The sequence below is a fragment of the Mangifera indica genome, chromosome 14, assembly GCF_011075055.1.
Source record: "Mangifera indica cultivar Alphonso chromosome 14, CATAS_Mindica_2.1, whole genome shotgun sequence".
Classification (NCBI taxonomy): domain Eukaryota; kingdom Viridiplantae; phylum Streptophyta; class Magnoliopsida; order Sapindales; family Anacardiaceae; genus Mangifera; species Mangifera indica.
Genome location: NC_058150.1, coordinates 176300 through 194451, shown reverse-complemented (window position 1 = coordinate 194451; position 18152 = coordinate 176300). Strand labels below are relative to the sequence as shown.

The window sequence follows — 18152 nt, the reverse complement described above, 5'->3', positions numbered from 1 at the left end:
ACATGATGTAATCCAATGATTTTAATTATTCGATAGAATCTCTTTAGGTTTGATTCAATAGACAAAGTGTAATCCAATGATTGTGTGTGTCGCGTGCACAAATTTTAGCAAATAAGGAATATATGAGTTATATGCGGAACTAATAATAGTACTGTTTTTGTTCCAATACGTTTATGTGTTAAAAAAGTTAACAGAATTGTCCTGGTTCAAGTACCCTTAGCCAAAAAATTCTGAGAAGATCCGAGGCATTATCAATTCAAAATTTTTTCGTCAATCAAACACATGGGGTTGCCTTGACTATATGATCAACTTTGTGTCCCCTTTGTACAACAAATTCATGACTCTCAAAATAAAAACAGATAAAGTATGAGCGAAAAAGTGACTAAACAAACTCAAGCTGGGGCAACGGAGACTTTATCAACTTCAACTAAGTAGTCAAGAGTTGCAAATGGAGGAATTTGCAAATCAGAACCCAAATCTGCACCCTGATCTCCAAACCCTAAACTGGGAGGAATTATAACTCTCCTTTTCCCTCCTGCTTTCATTGTTCTCATTACATGTTCAACTCCCTCACACATACCTTTACTGTAAGGCCTTGAACCCATCACCAGAGCCAATGGCTTCTTCTTTTCACCATTAAATGTGTCCACAAATACTTTCCCACTTCCTTCAACTTTCCCCTGCAAATCAATCACCACCAAGTCTCCTGTTCTTGGAGCTGCACCACCTCCAACTCTTAACTCATAGTATCTGTTTCAAATACAACAAATCGTCATTGTAATTTTCCCATAAGGAAAAGAACTACAAATCTTTAAACTAAACTCCATCAGATTTTACCTGATGCCATTAGGCAACACCACTTCCTCTTCCTTTTCAACATTTCTACACAACATTTTAATCAGGATTCAGTAACTCAACATGATGCTACCAGGAAACCTGGAAATACAAAATTAATAAATATGTAATTTACGAAGTGAGATAGCTTAGCTCACCTTATATTGGCAGCTTCTTGAGAGACTTCAAGGCGGGTTTTTATCTGTTCAGAGATTACTCCAATAGCCAGAAAAGTTGCCCAAGCAAGGCCTGCACTGAGACCAAACCTCCTGGTTAAGGTTGAAGCTATCCAGTCTGTAGTTTCAACAGTGGCAGGCTTTGCAGGCTTCTGTTGCTTATTAACAGTAAGTGGTGGTGTCAGTTGGTCAGATGAGCTTGTGCGTAATTGTGAAGATGGAATTGGAGTTTGTGGTTGTGATGATGGATTTGGAGGCGGAGTTGGAGATGAAGAAGCAAAATGGTGAGTTCTTGTAAGTGGGTGAGAGAGAAATGGTGGAGATCCAAAGATAGTTGCCATTTTTTTTCCCCGTTCTCAGAATGGATAAAATGCTACTTACAAATATCTTGTTCAGTCCATTTTAGAGTTTTTCTCCTCTAATCTTATCCTTACAAATTACAAGTGATTGGATGCAAATCTTGGGCCCTCCCATTTTTAGTTTCTCTTTCACTTTTCACCGGGGACTGCTTAGCAGCTGTGAAATCTAGAGGGTGAGGAATTACCCTTACACATATCAGAGTGTCACCCTGATAGCTTTTACCTGTTAAGGATTACTCATATAGATAGACATGGGGATGGATTTGAGTCGAATAGACTTAGGCTCCAATCTACGTTTTGCTCGAATAAACCAAACTTGAGTTGAAACTCAAACTTAACAACTTGACTTAAGTTTAAAGGCTCATTAACATCGTTACATCAATATTTTTCTTTTCTAATAATTCTTATTCTTCCATAATTCTTTCCTTTCTTCTTTAATAATTCTTTTTTTTCTCTTTGAGACTCTTTTATTTCTTGAGCAAACTCAAACTTAAATTTGAATAGATTATCCCAGATTTAAATTCAACTTGAACTAATCCTTATGTAAACTCAACTAGTCACTGTCAGTAAAAATGTCCTAGTACCTTTCACATTTTAGTTTGACAGTATTCAGTTTGGATTTAAATGCAAAAATGATGACTGCCTTGATGGTTTCCAGTTTTTGTATCACTTGGAACACAGAAAATTCCAAAACATTGATTACAACAATTGCAATTAAACCCTTTCTTTTCTTTTTACAAACAAATACACAAGATTGTGGAGGCTGCACCAATAAGAATACAAAAAGAGAAATGGAGAATGTTGAAAATGAGAAAGAAAGAAGGAAAGAATCACAATCATCTCAGAGTATATGTTTGAGTCATCATCTTGCATCAAATCTTTTTTGTCTTATAACTGTTCCAACATGTTTCGGCAATCCCATGAGCCGAGGTTCAGTCTGCAAACTTTGATTTTCACCCTGTTGAGTTTTCAGTACATCGTTGAGCTCTGATCCATCTTTTGGTCACTATTTATGCAATTGGTCTAGGCACTTGTGAACTGGTTATAGGTTTCTGCAATGGCTTCAGAGCAGCCATTATTTCTGCAAATGTTGGCCTTAATCTTGGATCTCTAAAGATTATAAAAAGATCAAATGTCAGTTATGTCAATCAATATGCCCGATGATAATGGCATCAATTCAAAAAAATATTCCAGAGGTACAGACAAAACTGATCTTTACAACTAAATCTAAAGAACTGGTACAATGGAGAACAAAGATTATTCTACCATGAAGAAGAATTGGGCCAAGGAGAGGCAGGAGTGTTTATTCTTTGCACACATGAGACAGCCAACGCATCAACAATCAATATTGCCAATGTAACCTAGAAAGATTTTCACCATAGATTCTCCAAACATTTAACAAGGCAAGCATGCTTTCGTTAATGGAAAGGTTGTTCGTTATGAGTTAAGGTAGCTTGATTTTTCATTTCAGTGAGTGTTTAAAAACAGATCTCATCAACTCTTTCACAGTGAGAAAGCATACATCTCAGCATGACCATGGAAGTTCACAGAAGGTTTTCAAATACAAGAAGCATAAGAAAACCAAATGGCAGACTCCAGCAACACATTAAACCTTCAGTTTAATAACTGGAATAAGTGTATCTACTAAAGCAATCGGGATTATTAATGCCTACTCCAGTTTAAGGTACCAGCACATATGTTTCAAATTACAATATCAGAGCAGAAAACTAATTAGTAAGCAAGCATGTTCAGAATAGTCAGTTGGAAGGCAACAACTTAAAATATACTCACGTCTGCCAGCACTTTCGAATTATATCAGCAATTGCTGGATCCATATTATCTGGAATGTCCAGTCGGCGGTGTTGAAATCCTACCGCACCAACAACTTGCATTGGGTTCATCCCCCCCCATGGCTGTCGCATCGTAAATAGCTCCCATAATATGACTCCAAAACTATAAACATCACACCTGCATTCATATTCATAAGATTATAACAGAGGAAGTGTGAATGGTCCAATAACAATACCAAGTTCGATTGAGAAAAGGCATACTTTTCATCTGAAGGTTCATTTCTGAGCACTTCTGGAGCCATCCACTCAGCCTGAATGTAAGTATCACAAAAATTAAATTACTAATTTGCAGCGGCAATGGTTACATTAAATCAAAAAATGACAACTAAATAATAATTAATCAATGGGGCAAAACACATTGTAAGTTATAGAATTGTGATTATCTTGCAGACTTGTAAGAATTTGATGAGTAAGGAAGAGAAAGAAGAAGAGTTTTCAAGTACCAAAAGGAAGCCCAAAGGAGGACAATGGCAAATAATAATATGAAACAAATATAAACAAATTATACCAAATAAAAAGAAAGTACAGCTGCTGCTAGTTTTTTAGCACGGCTTACCGTTCCAGCAGTTGACCTTGAAGAGAGAAATGTGCTGTTCTTCATCCGTGATAATCCAAAATCACATACCTATTTCCAGATGGAAATTAGTAAGAGATGAAACTACAGGTGCAAATTCACATCATACTGGCTTAGACATATGAGATGCTCAGGTGTACAAAAGAGAGATGTGGTACCTTGACGACCCAATTTTTATCAACTAGAAGATTTGGAGACTTCAAATCACGATGTACAATTACTGGATTGCAGTTGTGCAAGTAATTCATTCCCCGAGCCTGAAAGTTAAATCATATAAAAGAGAAAAGTTATTACCATATGCACCAAGTAGAGAACATTTTGTCTGAAAGTGATGGAACACAACATAAGAATAATGGATTTTTACAGCGTCCAGGGCCATCCTCAAGCGCCTCCGCTCATCTAATTGATTGTTGGGCCGATGAAGTAACCTATACAAACTACCTCTGCAAAACATAAATTCTTCTTTAATTTTCCAATCGAACATGAACAATAAAGCCCCAATAAACTAATAATGGTTAAAGAAACACAAGCAATTGGAGCTCTATAAACTTTCTACCAACCATTAATAATACTCCTACATAATGACAGCAGAAATTTTAAACAAGATTATAACACAAATTTGAGAAAAGTAAAGGATGGACACAAACCTAGGAAGAAATTCCGTAACAATTGAGAGATTTGGAACACGAGTTACAGCTCCCATAAAGAGAACAACATTTGGGTGCCTAAGCTTTCTCATGAGTAGGACCTTACAAACAAATCACAACTTGTGAAAATCAATATACTATACAAATTATATTAACAAGACATAAAGGTAAAGTGTTAGAAAAGGAAGTTTTTATATGATTTAAGTTTTCCATGAAAGAAGCATTAGCATAAAATTACCAGATTACATTAAAATTAAATTGCAAAATGATAAATGTTCAATCAGGATATAATCATTAACCTGAGTTTTAAATCAGGCACAAGAATATAAGCAAATCACAAGGTTCAAGAATCTTTAGTAACATGTGTGACAGAAGAGTCTATTCAGGTTCTGCTATAGACAGCATGAGACAAGTTGACATCTAAGATGGCAACAGAAACAGAGAGATTATACCTCTTTTTCGAATTCTACAAGTGATTCCCCAGAAATATCTTGGTCTAGGAACCTCTTCACAGCAACTTCCTACAAAATCAAAGAGCAAAAACAAGTTTAAAAAATGTGCCTTCCAAGAATAGGGATTATCATATGTCAGTCTGGAGGAAAAAACTTGGCATAGGTTTAACCATTTAATTTCTACCCAAAAGTAAGAGATCCACAAACCATCTCATGACAGTACAATGATCCTACACTATGCATTGTCTTATTAAGACATTGCTAATTATTTCGCGAGCACCAAAATACTTATATCCAATCCATGGACAAAAATATTGTGCAGTAGTATTTCCAAGGGTGAATATTACAGTACCAAAGTTTAAAAACTAACACAAAAAGAAGTAGGCCCTAATATTAGAACTAGGTGAACATTTAAGAAAGATAGAAACATTTTTGGGTATCAAATATATAATAATTATAATATAATATAAAACTTTGAAAAATCAGGTATCTAAGGTTTATGTGTCAGTTAGTCGATCCTTCATATCTTAGAATAGTTTATATAAATTTTGATCCAAGTTATTGTATATTGTTTATCAGGTACATTAATCTTTAACTTACCATTCCACTTCCCAATCTGCCTAAAAAGGCTATTTAGTTGGCTTTCTAGCATACTAATATTGTACAAAAACTTTATGCTCCTCAAAACAAGGAAATAATTGGATTCGACTCATAGTAGAAAAAAAAAACAGAACGGTTAGTTTCAGCAAGAGAAAACTTACTGTTCCATGCCATTCCCCACGATATACCTCTCCATATGATCCTGAGACATAAAAATAAGCTAGAAATTGATATTTATGTCACCATAACTAGGGTCAAGAACTATCACATGAAACAGGGTACAGTATCACATAGCATAATGTATGAGTTCATACCAAGTCCAATACGTTCACCCAAGGTAATTTCCTCCAATGGAATCTCACATTCTGTGACATCATCAAGATCAGATTTTGTGCTATCATTGCCAGCTGATCCATCAGATACTCTATCACCTTCTGAATTTGCCCCAAAAGAACCATGTTCGCATCTTCCACTACCACGTTGCTCGTAACCAGCAGAATCTGTATCTCCATCACTTCGTGCACCCTGTTCATACTGCTTAGTCACGGCTACAGTTGTTGCTACCACAGCTGCAGCAGTAGCAGTGGCTGCAGCAGCCACAGGAAGTTCAATATTTGAGTCAGCGTTTGACTTTGTTGCAGCTACTACCATTGAAGATGCAACAACAGCAGCTGCTGCTGCGGCTGCCGCAGCAGCAACAGGGACATCTTTTCGATATTTTACAGGTGTCACATCAGACTGTGGTGAGGTAGGCTGTCCAGTCACTTCCCTTATATCAGGAAAATTCAACCCTAAACCTTCAGCAGGCTTATTAAGATACTCAGGTTGATCAAAATGTGGAGTTGCCTTAGAATACACTCTATGACGTGGTAGCGGAGGCAAAAAACAAGCTGGACTCAGATCATCTTGATCCTTACTTTCCCTGGTTCCAATATCCTGTTTATATTCATCTTTCATTTCAACCTCAGCTGTGGATGGATCTAATTGTTCTTGATAAATTTCAGTAAACAAATTTGGAGGAGTAACAACACCACTTTCAAGCAACACATCGTGAAGCTTCTGAGCTAATTGTGGATTCTCTTTGGCAGCATCAATCATGTACCGTGAAACATCTTTCACTTTCATTCTATGTGCTGCCGGAGAGATAACACCCTCAGTCCAAGAAGGAGATCTTGCACGTGTGTAAGGATAACCAGATCTGCCTGGAACTTCTCGTGCTGGCACCCTCTCTACATTGGAAGAAAGTTTATTGGATTCTTCCTCACCTTTGATTGTCCCCGTAAAATTTGAAGTGTCAAATTTTCCAGTGTCTTCAGAATGACTGGCTATAGCAACAGAAATCCCGAGTCTGGATCTCTTATCAGGTATCCCAAACTCAGAATGTTCTTCAAAAGAGCTCCCAACCCCGCTGCTGGAGGAGGCTACATGAGATGAGTCAATGTCTCTTGATAAAGGACTGGCTGAGTAAAAGGAGTCATCATAATCTATATGTAACCCAACTGCATCAGAAGGAATAAGAGTTCCAGGATCTGCCATTAGGTCAACAATGTACTCCCTGATATCCACATTATTTATCATTATTCACCTTAATAAAGAGGTACACGCTTTGGAACACCACACAAACAATGAAAAAATATAATGGAACCAACTTTATGCAATGTGACCCTTGGTAAGCCATGTATCCAATTGAACAAATGCAAGAACTACACCTAATTTTAAAACAAAAAGATGTATGCAACAAACTGAAGATTTCTCCTACTCAAGAATCTCATAATAATGGAACTCATGAAATAATTTTTGTAAACAAGTTTACAACATCGTAAGCATCATATGCATGAAAAAAATAATGTTCAATGTTTTTCGTGTGAATGATGCTAGACATACAAGATTATTCAATCCCTTGTCCCAATACAAAACAAATAAAGGGAGCCAAAATCTAGGTATCTAGATAACTTGTTTACATTGTGAAAAACAGTAACTTCAAAATTTTAATAGCACTTACCTTCCATCATCGATCCTTACAAAATTCATTGCCACATCATCAGAACCCGTATATTGGTGTCCCTTCACCAACCGGCAAGGGATGCTCACACTATCAGCAATAACCTACATAACCATATAGAACATTAAGTGGTATATAAGAGAATTATGAAAATGTTAAGAACTCTTGGGCCCTTTAAACTTGGAGTGTGAAAAAGTTACGTGACAATAAATGGTGCAACTTACCACCAAAAAAATAATAAATATGTTAAGCAAGTACCTTAAACAACAATGCACGGTGACGAGCCAAACCAATTGTCAGAGAACCAAGTGGCAAAACCATACTGCCAAGAGTTGCTTTCAAACTGTAACTAAGACTTTGAAATCCTCTCAGCATGTTTTCAGGATCCCCAACTGGTCCACCCATGTGTTCAGCAACTAAAACAGCAAGCTTTTGCACCAAATCACTGCTCACAGAAGCTAGAGTTTGTGATCTTAACTTGACAACCACCTCAAGGGCCTTTTGTTCAAGTTTTAACAAATTTGCATCAGCAGCTCTATTGACCAAAACTGCTTCCCAGGTGACACAATCTGAAACAGGCGTTCCTTGCAAGTCAACAAGGGATGGCATTCTGTCTGAGGAGGATGCCATCAGGATTCCATACAGGTCATAAAATCCATCCAAGATCTTGTCATCATAGCTAAGAGAATTGTAATTCTGTGAAGCACGGACAAATCTACGATATGAGATAAGTTAGAAAGGAATAAACATGTGGCAAAGTAAATCATAAAACAAATGCCAATTGTGAAGCATTCAATTAAAGATAGAACATAGTATATGCATATCCAGCTTCTTAAGAAAGAAGAATGTATCTTATAAGGTTAATATAACTTGAATGTTTAATAACCAAAAGAGATTTCATCAATTACTTTACTAATCTGATCATTGTTAAGGAACCACTTAACCTACAAGCTTAAGCTATTAGTAAGGATCCAACGTCAATATCTACGTCTATCAACCATATCTCAAACATGGGCATCCAATTGGAGTTTCAGTTAGTAATAAAGTCCATGAGTAACCAAGGATTGAACTACATAGCAAGCTAAGGGAAGCTCTATTGTATTCACAAATATCACCCAATAACCTAAAGTGGAAGATGTTAATAGACTATCCTAATTGCTGATCTAACTTTTCTTGTTCCTCCCAATGCTATTACTCTGTCAACTCGTTTACCAACTCCACAAAAAAGTCTCTCCACACTCACTTTTCAGGCCAATGTATCTGTGAACTAGATTTTCATAGATAATGAAACTCAACCATTGAAACAATTACCACTTTCTTTCAACTAGTTAAAAAAACTTGATGTCTCTCAATAATATGGTTATGACATCAGGAAGCTAGCAACATTAATGAGTTAATGTTTCTATCTTTCATCATATCTGAATGACATGTATCATGATATTCACATGAATGACTCTGAAAACTTCCCAGAACTTTTTATTCATTTCTTTCTTCTTCCTAACTCAACTTTACAGTAAAGACAAATTATTTCATCAAAAAAGAATTAACAAATTTATGGCAAAATCAACACCTTGATAATATAACATGTCAGTTGACTTTAAAAACGAAGCAGTAATGAAAATCTTCCTTCAGAAAAAGGTTACAATAACTAGTGAAATTAACTGCAACAGGACTTGACTTGAGTCTACGAGATAGTAATTGAAAAGGCAAACTTACCCAGTATCTATATGCAACAATTTCAGCAGGACTATTTTCAGGATCACAAGAACCTAAACTAATCTGCTTAACAGCCTCAATCTGAACAGCCTCAGGATCCTCCTTTGCACTCAACTCCAAAGCCAATTGTATCTGATACTCTTCCTCTATATCAGGATCCCTGGAGTTAATGGACCCTGAGTCACGTCTCACAGTATCCAAAACAACATCTAAGCCACTACCACTAGCCAAATCAGCAGGCTCACTTGTTCTTTCTGTTCTTGTCACATTTGAAGATGATGGTGGACTTGGACTTTTTTTATGTACAACTGAACTAAACCAATCTGAAAGACCAGAAATGGATTTATTCTCAGGATTATGAAAGGATGATAATGATGATGATGATTCGTGGAACTTACTAATCTTTGATGAAGCTGATCCTTCTGAGTCTTCCGATGGATTAGACATGATATGAAGCTTCTTGAGAAGATTCTTCATATTATTTCAACAAGCTTCTTATGTATTCAATGCAAAAGAAATAAAAATCTGGCCATAAACATCTCCATTGTCTTGGGCCAAGCATGAATAAATCTCAACCAGCAATCCAACACAAAACCACCCTTTTGACTTATGCAACAGAAGCACCCAGATGCTTAAATCGAAAGATAAACATCCACCTTTAACAACACCACCCTCTTGAAGATCAAAACAATCAAAGTTCAAAGAACATCAAACAAAGATACTGAAATCTTCAACGTTGAACACAAAGTCTAAACCTTGAACACAAGTTTTAAAAAAAATAAAAGACTAGATCTTTCTTAGGATAAAGAGAATAAAAGAGGGCATAGGAGAAAGAGAGAAGAAACTGAAGCAAAAAGGAGTCAACTAAGAGGAGGAGCAAGTGGGAGTAGAGGAGAAATGGTAGGTCCTCAAATAAAAAAAAAAAGAGTGACCCACTTGAGTTAGAGGCAAAAGGAATTCAAGGTCCCATAAAAGGTTAAACTGGTGCAAAAACAACTACAACTACAACTACAACAACTAACTTTTCACTGTTTCTCTTACACTCTCATCTCTTCTCCGTCTATAAAAGTCCACAAACAGATAAATGAACTGTGTCTCTTTCTCTCTCTATTATCTCCAATCCAAAACTCTTAAACTATTTTGTCTTCAAAATCTTGGGACCCCAAATATATATACGCCCACGTTATCAGTGGTGGCAAAGGTTGGAAATTTTGGTGAATGAAAACCTATATTACTTCAAGCAGTTGTCAAATCGAATTTCGAGTTTAACTTCATTAGAATCTATCTCTAACTTCACCAAAGAGAACATTTTCTTTCTTTTTATTATTGGATTTTTATTTTATTTTTCACTCATTTAATGCAAGAATGATGTTTATATTTGCATTTTTCTTTTCATTATACGTGCAAATTACGGTTGGGATTTTGCTATTTTTGACTATTATTTCTTTAATAATAATTTAAAATAAAATAAATACTATTTGGTTTTGTCTTTCACTCAAACATCTGGAAAAAATGTGTTCCCAGATGCACTTCATTTGATAAAATTGTAAACCCCACGTGCAATTTCTTAGCATCAAAGTTTGCTATGTATATTTAAAATTTACATGTGCACAATTAGCAGAGAATTAGAGCAAGACACACACTAGGGTTTAGGTCTCTTTGAGTTTGACTCTGATATTAGTATAGTAAAATTCAAAACTATGCTTAAACTTGACGAGTTTTGAAGGAAATGAGTTCAAACTCTATATTATATGAAAATTTTGAGTTTGATACAAAAAAACAACGTGGTTTCATCTCTAAATTATATAGAAAAATACTATTATTTTATTACACTTGTGATATAATGAATTTATACCTCGAAACGGTACTATTGTGCTATGCTTACATAATGAAAATGTAATTCAAAAATGTCATTTTAAATTGAACAGAATGATTACATCTTATTCGTAAAATTAAAATGTTTATAAGTTTACTTAATTGAACACTTTATTGATTGAGTTTGACCTCAATGCACTTCCATAGCCTGAGTTAGAGCTCATGTCAATACAACTTGTTTCAAACTTGATCAAGTTGACAATTGAATTTAAATCAATTCAATTCGAATATAAGATTATCTTAATATATTTCTTATTCATTAATACTTTATACTCTAATAACAATAACACAAGTATAAATGTTAATATATCATTATATGATTTTTAATTATAAATAAAATAATACTTCACCACATATGCTTATATATATCAATTTTAGCATATTTTGTATGTAGTATATATTACTTTTTCTTATACCTTTTATGGTCAATTAACAATACTTATCTATTTAATTTAGTGTAATTTTAACTTAATTTTTTATTTTGTTTATTATCATCTTGTTATTAAATAATAAAAAAATAATGTTATATAAAAATATTAACTTATAGATGTTGTTTTATATATATATATATATATATAAACATATATAACATAATTATCAATATTTTATAATATAGAATATATATATCAAATTAATATATTATAATAAATATATTATATCATCTAATTTAAATCAATTTTCAGCGGTTTAATATTAGAACTCAATTTAAAATGTTAATAACTCATTTAATAAAAAAATTAAAAATAGATATATAATATGAAGAAAAATGTAAACATTAATTTAATAATAAAATATTTTTTATATATATTTTATAATTATAAATATAAATAATATATTATTATATGATTTAATTTTAAATTAAAAATAAAATATGGTAGGTAAACAATAGTGTGTAGGCATAAGAATGTTATCGCGTTAGATTTGATTGGACTAATCCATGGGCGGCCGAGGTTGTCCAGCGTGGTCGGCGGAGGAAGTGGCCAGCATTATTCAGTCAAAATGAGCTTTTTGATGGAGTTTCTCTGATTATGATTGGTTCCTGAGTAAGCGCGTGAAATAAATTAATTGGATTCAAGTGGAGGACAGGACCACTGAACCACCCAATTCCACCAAACAATATAAGCATGAAAGTGACATCCATAATTGAAAAAATGTCATGTAGGGTAGGGTGAAAGAAAGTCAAGTACATCAATTAAGGGCGAATAAATATTTATTTTTGGGGATAAAATTGGTATATTCACGTAAAGTTTCCATCAAATAAGGGAGAGTTGAGTTGAGCACAAAGGCCGAATTTAAACCCAAGTCTCAGTTTTTTTTTGTAGAACGGATTAAATTTGAATTAATTCAGATTAAATTTAAAATTAAACTATTTTTACTTTAAAATTAAATCTTAATTTATCAATCTTAAAATAACTCATTTGAAATTAAGTTGATCTTGAATTTAATATTGTTTCAGCTGATCCAAAGCAGCCAACCCTAGATAGAAGAGATTGACTAACCGCTGCAAAAATAATCAAATGTCATAATCTACTGAAATTACTTAGAAAAACTGGATAATAAAGTACATGAAAACACAAGCTAATGTCAAATACAAAGTTGTACAAACGACTTAGAATTCACAAACAATGAGAATTAGGCTTGCAACATCAGCCTATTCCTTTTACAGATTCTCTTTTCTTCCTGTGTCTGAGTTAGAATACTTCTACTACAACCCTCACTGATCCAAGGAATGAGTTCAGCTTCCTACATACATCACAACAAATTCGCAAGCTTTTCACAGTTTTTACTTAAGTTTAAGCCAGAAATGGTTATCGTGATTGTTGTTGTTGCTGTTGTGGAGCTGGTGGTGGCAGTGGCGGTTGTGCTACTTGAGTAACCTCTTGCAGCGGCGTGCCAATATCCATCACTGCCAGAGCTTCTAGCTCTTGGATAGCTGCCACTGCACTGATCTGGCTTTCACTGCTTAAATGAGGCTTTAACACGCTGATGGCTTGCCGGAGTTTTGTTTGCTGCAAGTAAGAGAAATTGTAAGACCGATTTATATTCCCAGCACAATATGGTATAGTAAGAACACACACAACAAAAATATATTGAAAAAAAAAAAAAAAAACTTACAAAGAGTTCAAGCTTCCTCTTAAGGTCTCCAATGGCCGCAGCTCCTCCTGTTTCAGTTAATGCCCCTGAAGGGTTCTTCATTACAAAATGCCAAGAGCAATTAAAGAAGTGTTAACAATGTTTAAGCCAGTGCGCTTAAACCTTGAGAGATTTAACAAAATTCAACAAAAAATTAGGGCCTATTTGAATAATTAAACAATTAAATCATATGATCTCTATTAATACCTATTAATATTCATCATTACTATTTCAATGCAACCTCAAAACCAAGTGTAAAATCATAAATATGTTAAAAACTCTGCTCTTGAAATAGAGTGAATTGTAACATATTACAAACTAACGCTCCATGGTTACTCTAATTTAGGTTGATGTTTAAATTTAAAATAACTATTAAACTAAATTGACTCACAGTTCAATTAAACAAATCTCATCGATTCGTTGTTCAATCATTAAGTCAATCTACTCAAAATGTAGGGTCAACTTGTAGCTTATAAATGTTACTATTTTTATGTGACACCAGTATAATATAAGCTAACTGCCTTACCAATATCAATACCAGGATCAGTAATTGTTATACACTTCTACGCCATAAAACACTCTAAATTATACCTTCTTAGGCCGACCGACAGGCCTTCCAGAACTGCTCACCCCCTTCTTCGGTGGCTGGCCAAGCTGATCCACACCACCACCACCACCTCCCAGAGTTGTGCCAATCTTCTTTGGCCGCTTTCTAGGCTTCGCTACATCGGCTACTGCCCCAGGGACACTTGCATCACTTGGAACATACGTTACTGCCACAGGATTATTAAGCTGCTCTAGGCCGGGGGCTTGGGCTTTAACTTTAGGTGGGCGGCCTGGGCCCAACTTACCCAAAACACTCTTCGGCTTCTTGGGACGTCCCGGGCCCCTCTTCTTTGCCTTGGGTGGCCTACCTCTCCCCTTCTTAGGCCCCTGTGTAGCTGTCATCGTCACCACCACTACATCACCCTTCTTCGGGCGGCCCGGACCACTCTTGGGCTGATCAACCAGCCCAAGGGAAGCTAAAACGCCATCAGTACTATTATTAGCCTTGGGCGGCCGGCCCCGTCCTCGGCCTGTTTTCGGCCCATGGGCTGAACTAATAGCAGGGGCATTGTCGGGAATAATATTATTACTTTCCGAAGGAATAATTGAAGCGCTAACCTCATCATCAGATCTAGGAAGCTTGTAAGATTTTTTCACCATAATAAGCTGGCCAGTGTTCCTCAACCGCTTAAGATGGTGAGTCAGCAAGGCCGAGTGATTCGGTGGAAGGAAATTCCCGTAAACTTTCTCTATGAACTTGGCGATAGCACGCTTACTCGACCCGTCCTTCTCTTTCAAAGTAGCGATGGCTGAGCTTATCATCTGAAAACAAAATAACAAACACACAAACGAAGGAAAACCCTAAAAGGTTAGTGAGTAGCAAGAAGTAAATTTAGTTAAAGCTGGGAAATTTAGGTTGGTTGATAATATTTCAGCTTTACCTCAGTGTAAGGAGGATGATTACTCTTATTGTGGTTGAGAGACGGCGGAGTGGGGTTAGCGATGGTGGCAGAGGTGGGAGGCGGAGGAGGGTGGTGGTGAAGGTGGAGAGAGTCGGTTGAAAGATGGAAAAAGGAGGAAGGGTCCATGGAGATGGAAAGGGAGTGAGAGTTTTGGTTAGGTGATGTATGAGATGAAGATGAAAGGATCTGGAGATGAATTGGGTTGGGCCGTTAGAGATGTTTGGGTGGGTATAGATTGCTGACGTGGATTTTCTTTTTGATGTTGTCCTTCTTTTTGATCTGAAATTATTTATTATTCCTGTAGTTGGAGAAATAATAATAATTATATTTAATTCATAAATATGGAGTGGGAGATATAGATAAGATAAGAGCAATAATCCATTTATTTGATTTGATATAATATTATTAATGCATTAATTACGAAAATAATTACTAGTTATATCTGATGGGATGGTAAAAGAGGGAGGCGTCCACCGGCGGCGAAGGAAATTCTACTGTTGATTCGATTCCTTACTAATGATCTCAAAAGACAAATAAAAATGTGAGTGGAGGCAACCGACAAGTTATTGGTTTGTTCTCCATGATATTATGTACTTCACATAGAGTAGTTAGGGTAGGGATGATCTTTCTTTTGATAATAATAATATATATTAATTTGAACACTCATCATACCATATAATAATAATAATAAGTTTGTTTATACATATATTATAATAATTATGTCTAAACCAAACTTTATTAGGTCCTATTAGTAAACAAAATTAATATCTTTCCAAGAGCAAGACCTCTTAATTAATACAACATAATGATGACTAAAATTGATGGTCAATTCCAATAATGGTTGGTTGTAGTCAGTCGTAGGGTAAGGTAGCCCCACCACATTAAAGACAATCTGCTTCTCCCTTTTTGAAATATTGTGTATTACCAACCAGGTCAAGAAAACCACTTTTTATCATGTTTTAATTAAATATTATAAATTTTTATTTTATTTCATATTAGGTAAAGAAATGAATGACCACAAACTTAAGATTAATGATTTTTAATCATCGAGGAAATAATAAACAATCCTATGCTATGCTATGCTCATCACCATCATCTATCTCAAAATAATTTAATTTAATTTAACACAACCTCTAAAATTATGCCAACAATACAATAATAATAATACAAAGAAAATACATTATTATTGTATAAATGATTTTAAATAATTCGTGTGTGACATTTGACATATCCAGGTCCAGCTAATTCTTACCCAACAACGCAATAGATAGATACTAGTATATCTATATCATATTAAAAAGTAATTGCCACATGTAGATTGAAGACTTTGGTACAATATATATTATTAATATTATATATTAATTTAGGTCACCATATCATATCTGGACGGTCAGTCAGCCATAATGATTTGTGACAGGATCAAAATGCGACATAAATCTATCTAACTAATAAAACATGGCATCAATTTGATATGAATTCAAACCTTATTTCTCCATACATCAACTATTTATTATTATTATTGTCTCCATACATCAACTATTTCTCCATACATAGAATTAGGGCAAAGGACTATTTCCCACAGATGTTTTAGCCGTTTCTCAATCACATACTCACGTCAGATGAAAAATCTAATCATCCACCTAAAATTTAATCTGTTTGTTTCCACCCACATTTTTTCAGTTATATTAAGGGGTAAATTAGTAATTTTATCAATAATATTAAATAATTAAAATTTTATCTCATTTTTTTTCCTTTAATTTAAAAAACTAACATTTGTCCCCCTGAATTAAGTTTTAAAAAATTCACTTGTCCCCCCTGAAATGCAACCACTTTTTCTAGCGACGGCTGAGAAGATTTCGTCCAGAGGTCGACCACCTCTGGATCGACCTCTAGACGACGATCATCGTCCAAGAAGGACGACCGTCGTCCAGATCTTTGGAGGAAGAATCGTCGTCCAGATCTGGACGACGGACGAAGAAGCGTCGTCCAGGATGACGAAGCGTCGTCTTTCGGATGAAGAATCGTCGTCCAGATGGATGACGAAGCGTCGTCCAGTCTGGACGATGTTTCGTCGTCTATTATGGACGACGTTAATGGACGACAACCGTCGTCGTCCAGTGAAGCTCAACGAGCGTCGTCCATTCTCTGGACGACGCTCGTCACTCTCCTTCCAGCCACGTCGTCGTCGGTGGCCAGAAGGAAAGTGAAAAAAAAATTAGGGATTTGGGGGGGGGGGTGAAAGTCACTTTTCAAAGTTTAGGGATGGGGGTAAAAATTACTTTTTAAAATCGAAGGGGAAAAATGCGATAAAATTATATAACTGGAATATAAACAGTAAAATGACGGTTTTACCCCTTTATTTAACGGAGAATTTAACGGCAGTTTAGAGATGGGTGGGTGTTTGGATTTTTTATCTGACGTGGGTATGCGTTTGAGATAGTGCTAAAATATAGGTGGGAAATAGTCCTTTTCCCCATAGAATTAAACCAAACCATAGAACTCAAACTTTGGCTCAAATATAGCTAAATATTGATTCAGTTCAAATTTATTTCCAATATTAAAATCCACTCCGCACTAGTTAATCAAATCTATTTGAACAAGGCATGGTCCTCAATTTTAGTGAGACTTGAACCAAATCCATTTAGTAAGGTATATAATCTATGTATGTATCACAAAGTGAAACTCGGTTTTATCAAATATTATTTTAATGTTTATTTTATTTATCACTTATATAATCAATCAAAACATTTAATGTCCAAATCGATCCCTTATCTGACTCTAAAAATTTTGAATGTAGTGTGTTGTATCAAATACCCATTTAGTAAATAACTAATTGTATTAACTAATTGTGTTACCTATTGATTAAATCGTTGTAATAAAGGCCAAAAAAAACTTATCCCCGCTCAAGCTATAGTAAAAGCTCAAAGTCCTATTCTCCAATTTCAAGAAATCTAAACATTTACCCATAAATCAATTTCTATTAAAAATTTTAATTAGGGTTAAAGATAAAACAGTTATTTATAAAACTAAAATTTTATATCTTTACTTTGAAAATCTCACAATTCCTTACCTAAAAATTTCTTTTACAGTTTGAAAAACGGCTATTTCCTCTAAGTTTTTTCTCCTTCTCTAACAACTTACTCTTCTTGATCATTGGCTGACTTTTCCTTTTTTTCTTCCTCGAGCAATTTATCTTCTTGTTTTGATTTTGCTTTCATTGAAGACAAAAATTGTCATCTTTGTCTTAAACTTTCTATCTTCGTTTGAGACGAAGATGTCAGTCTTCGTCTTTTGGCCTAAGATAAATAAATAAGTTGATAGGGTTTGGATTAAAAGAACCGAATTTGAGTGAAGGCTTAATCTCATTTTTATAAAATAAGATCAGTTTTAGGTGATTTAGATTAAACAAAAAATAGTATTATTTTC

At 34.9% G+C, this 18152-nt stretch overlaps 3 protein-coding genes across 5 annotated transcripts; all 3 read right to left on the bottom strand.

Annotated features, from left to right (window-relative positions):
- Positions 1–228: 228 nt before the first annotated feature.
- LOC123196338 (peptidyl-prolyl cis-trans isomerase FKBP17-2, chloroplastic) lies at positions 229–1407 on the bottom strand. The gene is made up of 3 exons (XM_044610326.1): positions 993–1407; positions 838–882; positions 229–750 (listed from the first exon to the last, which is right to left on the bottom strand). The coding sequence occupies exons 1-3, from the start codon at positions 1349–1351 to the stop codon at positions 393–395; spliced, it is 762 nt and encodes a 253-aa protein (XP_044466261.1). The 5' UTR covers positions 1352–1407; the 3' UTR covers positions 229–392.
- A 575-nt stretch (positions 1408–1982) lies between these two features.
- LOC123196335 (probable serine/threonine-protein kinase SIS8) lies at positions 1983–10422 on the bottom strand. 3 transcript variants are annotated; one of them, XM_044610322.1, is made up of 14 exons: positions 9609–10419; positions 9211–9533; positions 7753–8190; positions 7495–7598; positions 5807–7047; positions 5654–5694; positions 4893–4961; positions 4441–4541; positions 4158–4236; positions 3952–4050; positions 3776–3844; positions 3421–3470; positions 3161–3337; positions 1983–2479 (listed from the first exon to the last, which is right to left on the bottom strand). In XM_044610322.1, exons 1-14 carry the CDS (start codon positions 9685–9687, stop codon positions 2380–2382), a joined length of 2970 nt encoding a protein of 989 aa, XP_044466257.1. In that variant the 5' UTR covers positions 9688–10419; the 3' UTR covers positions 1983–2379. The 3 variants fall into 3 exon arrangements, with proteins under 3 accessions (XP_044466257.1, XP_044466256.1, XP_044466258.1); XM_044610321.1 differs by having other exon boundaries at positions 9211–10422; XM_044610323.1 differs by lacking the exon at positions 9609–10419 and having other exon boundaries at positions 7753–8209; positions 9211–9349.
- A 2173-nt stretch (positions 10423–12595) lies between these two features.
- Positions 12596–14941, bottom strand: LOC123195769 (protein SPT2 homolog). Its single transcript, XM_044609600.1, has 4 exons — positions 14706–14941; positions 13810–14586; positions 13201–13275; positions 12596–13094 (listed from the first exon to the last, which is right to left on the bottom strand). Exons 1-4 carry the CDS (start codon positions 14850–14852, stop codon positions 12894–12896), a joined length of 1200 nt encoding a protein of 399 aa, XP_044465535.1. The 5' UTR covers positions 14853–14941; the 3' UTR covers positions 12596–12893.
- Positions 14942–18152: the final 3211 nt, after the last annotated feature.

Excerpts from the sequence above, each read along its gene's own strand:
- LOC123196338 (XM_044610326.1), bottom strand. The coding sequence starts at position 1,351 with ATGGCAACTATCTTTGGATCTCCACCATTTCTCTCTCACCCACTTACA. Across the intron at positions 883-992 it reads CAAGAAGCTGCCAATATAAG|AAATGTTGAAAAGGAAGAGG; the intron begins GTGAGCTAAGCT and ends AATGTTGTGTAG. Across the intron at positions 751-837 it reads GTGTTGCCTAATGGCATCAG|ATACTATGAGTTAAGAGTTG; the intron begins GTAAAATCTGAT and ends TATTTGAAACAG.
- LOC123196335 (XM_044610321.1), bottom strand. The coding sequence starts at position 9,687 with ATGAAGAATCTTCTCAAGAAGCTTCATATCATGTCTAATCCATCGGAA. Across the intron at positions 8,191-9,210 it reads TTGTTGCATATAGATACTGG|AATTACAATTCTCTTAGCTA; the intron begins GTAAGTTTGCCT and ends CGTGCTTCACAG. Across the intron at positions 4,962-5,653 it reads GTGGGGAATGGCATGGAACA|GAAGTTGCTGTGAAGAGGTT; the intron begins GTAAGTTTTCTC and ends TTGATTTTGTAG.
- LOC123195769 (XM_044609600.1), bottom strand. The coding sequence starts at position 14,852 with ATGGACCCTTCCTCCTTTTTCCATCTTTCAACCGACTCTCTCCACCTT. Across the intron at positions 13,276-13,809 it reads CTGTCGGTCGGCCTAAGAAG|AACCCTTCAGGGGCATTAAC; the intron begins GTATAATTTAGA and ends TTTGTAATGAAG. Across the intron at positions 13,095-13,200 it reads AGAGGAAGCTTGAACTCTTT|CAAACAAAACTCCGGCAAGC; the intron begins GTAAGTTTTTTT and ends TCTTACTTGCAG.